This window comes from Corvus brachyrhynchos, unplaced genomic scaffold, assembly GCF_000691975.1.
Source record: "Corvus brachyrhynchos isolate BGI_N302 unplaced genomic scaffold, ASM69197v1 scaffold10, whole genome shotgun sequence".
In the NCBI taxonomy this organism is placed as follows: domain Eukaryota; kingdom Metazoa; phylum Chordata; class Aves; order Passeriformes; family Corvidae; genus Corvus; species Corvus brachyrhynchos.
The window spans coordinates 9,776,900-9,783,163 of record NW_008236180.1 but is presented as its reverse complement, the minus strand read 5'-3'; the positions used below and the strand labels follow the sequence as shown (position 1 = coordinate 9,783,163).

The 6,264-nt window shown below is 44.9% G+C and overlaps 1 protein-coding gene across 4 annotated transcripts in view; it reads right to left on the bottom strand.

Annotated features, from left to right (window-relative positions):
• The window catches only part of KCNG1 (potassium voltage-gated channel modifier subfamily G member 1), a 9,449-nt gene extending 3,185 nt beyond the window's left edge, over nucleotides 1–6,264 (bottom strand). Inside the window, exons 1-5 of one of the 4 annotated variants that reach the window (XM_017735075.1) lie at nucleotides 6,228–6,251; nucleotides 4,936–5,001; nucleotides 3,025–3,139; nucleotides 966–1,770; nucleotides 118–471 (exon numbers count right to left, since the gene is read on the bottom strand). In XM_017735075.1, the coding sequence (XP_017590564.1) occupies nucleotides 118–471; nucleotides 966–1,724 (1,113 nt within the window). In that variant the 5' untranslated portion in view covers nucleotides 1,725–1,770; nucleotides 3,025–3,139; nucleotides 4,936–5,001; nucleotides 6,228–6,251. Of the gene's footprint in view, nucleotides 1–9; nucleotides 472–965; nucleotides 1,771–3,024; nucleotides 3,140–4,935; nucleotides 5,002–6,227 lie in introns of all 4 variants that reach the window. The other 3 variants (XM_008635095.2, XM_017735071.1, XM_017735083.1) reach the window with 3 other exon arrangements.

Genomic DNA, 6,264 nt, shown 5'->3' with positions numbered 1-6,264 from the left:
ATAGCAGGCGGGGATGCTGGTGAACTCCTGCGAGTCGGCCATCTCGTTCTCGATGACGTAGAGCAGGGGCGCGAAGAGCGCGATGGCCACGCACAGGAAGAGCAGCAGCAGCCCGAACTCGCGGGTGCAGCGGCGCGCGGTCAGCCCCAGCGTCTGCAGCCCCAGCGAGTGCCGCGCCAGCCGCATCACGTACAGGATGCGCAGCGCCCGCAGGATCCGCAGCACCAGCCCCACCTTGTCCAGGTAGATGTTCCCCGAGCTCGGCTTCTTGGAGCCCTCGGAGCCCGTGTCCACCAGCAGGGTGATGTAGTAGGGCAGGATGGCGATTATGTCTATCAGCGTCAAGGGCCTCCGCAAGAACGAGAACTTGCTCTTGGCCTGGATGAATCTGAGCAGGAACTCCAGGGAAAACCATGCCACACACACAGACTCCACAATGAAAATATTGTAGCACATCTGGGAACACTCACCCTGCAGGAAAGAGGAGGAGTTTGTAATCGGCACTGGATAATAACTATTTTAGTTGGTGCGGTGACAGGAGGAGAGGCTTCTGTGTTGGTTTTCTTAAACCCAAAATATTAAAGGAATTGAAGCTGTTGCTATGGGGAAACACGTTGGCAGTTTGGAACATGCTAAATGCAAAACTTAGAAAGGCACTGCTTATTCCACAGAAGATATTCCTCGGGAATTTCAGGCTTTCTAAATAGCAAATACAAAGTCTAACAAGGTAATATACAGGAGACTGCACGCTAACAGAATTTTCATTGGACATAGAACTGGATATGATTAATTCTCTTACAAGTAACTGATTTCAAATATTTTGTAAGATTTCAAATATTCTTCATGATATTTCCCCCCCCTCTAAAGACAGCTGCAAAATCCCCATTGAAATCAATAACCTCAGACCTTGTACTTGCTCTGCTCTTCCCAGCACATACCACTTGCCATCCTAAAAGCTAACTTACCTTTTCCTCCTCCTCCCTCAGGTCAGGCATGGTGCTGATGGATAAGTTCACTGCTGTAATAGTTACAAACAAAACAGACAAACACGCAAACACCTTTCCAGGAAGGCCAGACTGGGGCCTTTCCACCATGTCTTGCAACTTTTTCATGCACAAACCAATTTTTGTCTCCTCTACTGTTTCACCTGTTGTTTCATTTTCTAGGAGGTCATCCTCCCGTTCATTTATCTCTGTGAGCTCCTCCATTTTTTGCAGGTATCTCCTTTTACAACACCAGTCCAAGTTGTCTTCCTCAATGCCCCAGTAGAGCAGCTCCTCTTGGAAAGACAGCGCACACATCTCCCGCAAGAGCCGGAGTTTTCCAACCCGCAGGAAGGTCAGGATTGTCCTGAACGCCCCTGGGTTGCGGTCAAAGAAGAATTCATTGCACGTCACATCATAATCATCACAGATGTTCAGAATGTCGTCAAAATTAGTACAGAACTTGAGTTGTCCCAAACGTGTCAAGGGGAACTCATCGAGCGTGGTCCAGGGGAGCAAGTACTTGATGCCCCCCACGTTGATAATTATGTGATGCTTCCGGTCGTCGGGGTGGAAGCCTTTGAGGAGATCCTCCTGAGGGTGGATTAGCCTGGCTCTTTGGTAAAACACTCCCTTGAGGGTTTCAGATTCTGGAAAGAACGTGTGGTTGAAGGAAGCATCTGAAGTACAGCTCAGGGCACTATAGTCATAGTCGGAATTTTCTCCGGGCATAAGAGTCATCTTGGAAGACAACTTTGCATCCCTTCACTGCTTCTGCAAGTGTCTTCTGGAACAGAAAACAGACACAGGGGGTGAGGAAATGACAGGCTGTTTGCAGGTTTTGAGCAATTGTAGTGGTTGGAGCTCAAAAGCACTTGGGAAGAGCAATTGGAAAGAAAACAGCAGTGGCTGAGCGTGGTCAGAAGACCTTTCTGGGCGAGCTGGGTTTGTCCAGCTGGGCAGCACTGACCCCATATCAAGGGCTGTGCCCGGCTCAGGAGCTCTGCTCAGCATATTTATCACACTGGGAGGCTCCTCCTGTCTCAGATACAGAGGTCTCAGTTCCCAGTGGATGGAGAGGGAAACCAGGCATAATTCCTCCATGTGGCAGGATGTTTTTGGTTCAGAGTGGAGGTATAAAAACGATGACAGTATCACATTGGGACACAGAATTCAAGTGTGTTTGGTAGGAAAGGAAATAGTATAATTTTTTTAAGTATTACACATAAAAATCTGGAGTATTTTAGTACCCATGAAGTACATAGAAAGAATCAGAAGTCGATTATGTTGTATTTCAGTAAACACACACTTCTAAAAACCAGTTAGTACAAGACTAATTTCCAAAAGGCCACCTGGAAACAATTTGGGGGAAAAAAGCTCTCTTGTATTGGTGATCACACGAACATTTGTATAGAGTTTATACACAATTAATGACATGGCAAGTCCCTTTTTATGGCCTCATTTACAAAAGGTTGCAAAGAAATACAGGATTTCCATGCAAACCTTGGAATGTTGTTTCAGTTATAACTGGCACCCTCTATGCAGTAATAGGGCTTTGTCCTTGCAGTAAGCTGAGCCAAGGTGCCTTTACCTCTGATTATAAGAACCCAAACATTTCTAGAGACAACTTGGAAAATCCTGTTCAAATTCTGCTCATGCAACACTGGCATAAAGTCCATGGAATGAAGAGAACAGAATTCAACTGGGTATAAAACACAGGAGCTGGAAATGTTCAAACTTCTGGCCTCCCAAATTCACTGCACTTCAAAGAGTCAGCCTGAAATCTGCTCCTCCATAGGAGGTTGTGCAGCACTGCTCCAAGACCTTCCATGTGCACACTCAGCCTCAGCTTAGTGCACAGAGTCGCTGAGTTTCATTTGATAAGAGTATTTATTTATTAAGGAGACTGTACAATATAGAGACATTAAATATGCACCGGTATTTTGGCTTTCTAGCCTCAGCTTCACAGGAAAGGAATAAATATTCCAGTTGATTGGCTTCAGCAGCAGTAAGGTTTTGTTCCTCTCCTGGCTGCACTTACCTCCCTTTGGATGAGCACCCCAGGGATACACCCCCTGCTAGGGCCACTTGCTGAGCCACAGAACCCTCCTTTTCAGAAGCTGGGGTTTATAAACCACACCAGGAGTGGTACATACCTATTGGAGAAGAAAAACCAGTGAATACACAACGGCAAAGGACTCAAAGCACAGCTGCACATCAGTTTAAGAGCTCTCCTTGCTGCAAGGACACTTAAAATGCTCCAGTTAAAAACTCTCTCAGTTCTGCTCCTAAACTTCCCAGAGGGTTTAGGCTGAGCAGAGCAGCTCTGTGCACACTTACGCACAGGTGGCCCCCGGTCAGTTTTGGATGGAGTGCTATTTCCTGACTCCTCACTTGTACAGAACCACTGAACGGTTTGGGTTGGAAGGGACCTTAAAGCTCATCTTGTCCGGCCCCCTGCCATGGATCAGCAGAAGAAATGCCACTGGAGTGCAGGCTATAGGTTTGATATGGAGAGTAGGGCTGCCTGATGGGTGTTTATGCAGGGCTTCCTCTCTCAGACCAACTGCTGTTTTATTTTAGAATGCCTTTTCCCCTCTGCCTCAGCCATGTCTAAGGCAGGGCTGGTCCAAAGCGAATGAAGATTATGACTGATATAAGATATGGATAAGTGGGAGCTGTTAACCATTTTCCCTTCTGTAATACCAGATGATGTTGGTTAGCAACAATTTATCCTCTGAATCTCAGCCAGGAAAAATGAGGAGGCAGCTCGTCTCTGTCACTGGTTTGATCTCCCAGCACATCCACTGTTGACACAATGGGAAGAAATGGAGAGAGGGAAATGTAAATGTTCTGCGTGTGTCAGACACACGCTGTAACCCTGAGGCAGCAACTGTGAAAGAGCAGAGCAAAGAAAAAGGAATTTCTTTCTTCGCTGCCAGCTCCTCGACCTGTGTGAGACAATAAATTGGACAAATGAATCCTATGTGTGACCCACTGAGAGGCTGCACTTAGAAAAGGTTGCTCCTTGGTTTGCCGTAACCAGAGCTGGCAAGCCTACAAATCCCACGTAGGATCTGATGCTCCACATGGGTTATTTTCATGTTCTTTGCCTCAGATACACGCAGCATCATATCTACAGGAGAAGAGTAGGAGGAAATAAAGGACAATAATAAACGTGGCCTGACTTGAAGGAACGGAGAAAGGAGAAAAATAAACCAGTGCATTTCTCTGTGTGTTTCTTGTTTTCCTTCTGAGGGTGCCTCGACACGATGGTCAGTATTGCTTTAGGAGAGAGATCTAATTAATGGAAGGACTTTCTGCTATTGAGCTTAAAGCCCAAACAAACTGCTTTGTTCCTCCATTGCAGCCTGATGACACTGGGGACAGCTGATAAGAAATGCCTTCAGGAGTAAAGACATCACACTGGAATACAAGGTCGGACAAACACATTAGCCTACAGCCCCAATCTTCCCAGCAATTAAACAAGATGAACTTTAAGGATCTGCTGTAAGAGTAAAATCCTCTGCTCTGCTCTGGCTAAGTCAGGCCCAAAGGTAAAAGCCCTCCTGGTCTGAGGGCTGAGCAGCATTCTGCCCTTGGAATGTTTGGGACTTACTGAAGCCCAGTTCAGCTTCCTGGCTCCCCTGCTGACAATGCGCTGTCCTCTCGGGCAAATCGCTTCTCTCTGAGCATTGCTGCTCTCATGTTTGCAAACTTACTGGGGCAGGAACTGTCTCTTCCTGCATTATCCACCCTGGGAATGGCTCTGGCTTTTAGAACCTGCAGCAACACAAAGTAACTGGCCTACAGCAAGGGCTCTGGGCAACTCTAAGGGGTGGGTTGTGCATGGGAAGTAAGAGAGAACATACTTTCAAAAATCTGTCCTGCACAAGATGATGCCCATTATGTCTGGTGAAGAAATCAAATTAGAAATCTGTACTGCACTCACTTTAAGCCAAAATTCGGGAAGGATGCCAGACTCCAAGGCAATGGGAAAAGAATTATTAAAGGTGCCCTTTTGAGGGAAAGAAACAGAACTCATGAGAAACATGCTAAAATTCCACTGCAAGTGTCATTTCCCCCCCTCAGTGTCCTCTGCAGTATTTTGAATTCTGCAGTGCATCTCTGATGTAATCAGAGCTCCTGCAAGGAGTCCTGCTCCATGGTGCAGACAATTCAAAGTTGTGCCTGGATGATAACAAGCCTGCAAAGAAGATGCAGAACTCCCCCCTAGACTCTCCTATCAATTCGAGTGCCTGCAACTCATCTCTGTTGCTTTTTACCACTTGTAAATTAAGTTTAAAAAAACATTAAAAAAAAGTTTCAGATTTCAGTGCAGATTGAATATGAATATAGTGATTTTTTGGAAAGAATTCTATAAGGAACAATTTAGCGATCCCCCCTCCTTCAGTCTTTCCTTAGTTAAGCAGGCAGCATTTCCAAGCAGTGCCACATTCAGCTCTCTCCTGACACAGGATTTCTGTGCTGTACCTCACTGCCAGGTACCTCCTGACACTCTTCAAGCCATACTCCTGCAGCTCTTTACAGCCTAAGAACAGATCTCAAACTTCAACTCTGCTTGCAAAAGTGCACTTCCAGGCACATCAGAGTAAAACTTAGAAAGGTCAATGTATAACATAAAATAAAACTCTCCTGAAAAGCAGATAAGCTGAAAAAATACGCTCTATCTCTATCTTACTCTCCTTGAGCTGGACAGATGTGGCATCTCGTGACAACCTACAAACAGAATTATGTCAAATATGTTATTCACTGTTTGGTTTTATAAAGCTGAGCCTTATTCTACTGATAATAATCAGAAGTGAAATAACTTTGCAGATAACTTATATCCCCAGGAGAATGTTCTGAAATACATTAGGATTAATAACTGCAGTTACTCTCCTGCTGTGAAACAAATTTATGTCAACAAATTTTAGCAAGTCACACTCATAGCAATCTCTTAAACATAATTTTAAAAAGTAAAGGATTTGACATTTATTTATATAGATAAATATTTTGCTGCCAAAATGAAGATATGTAGTCATGGAAGAGTTCTTTCATGCTTTTCCTGTCCTCACCCCCTCCCCAAGTCTTTTCCAATGAAGAAAACAACTGCCAGAAAGACATTGCCTATCAAGAACAGTTCACTTGATGTGTCTGTCAGTCACCAACGAGCAGAAGTCAATAAATACACCAATATAAAAGACATCCCTTAATCATTTAAAAATGAAAGCTAAAAAGGACCTTCAGATTAGTCAAGGCGGAAGAAATTGGAAACACG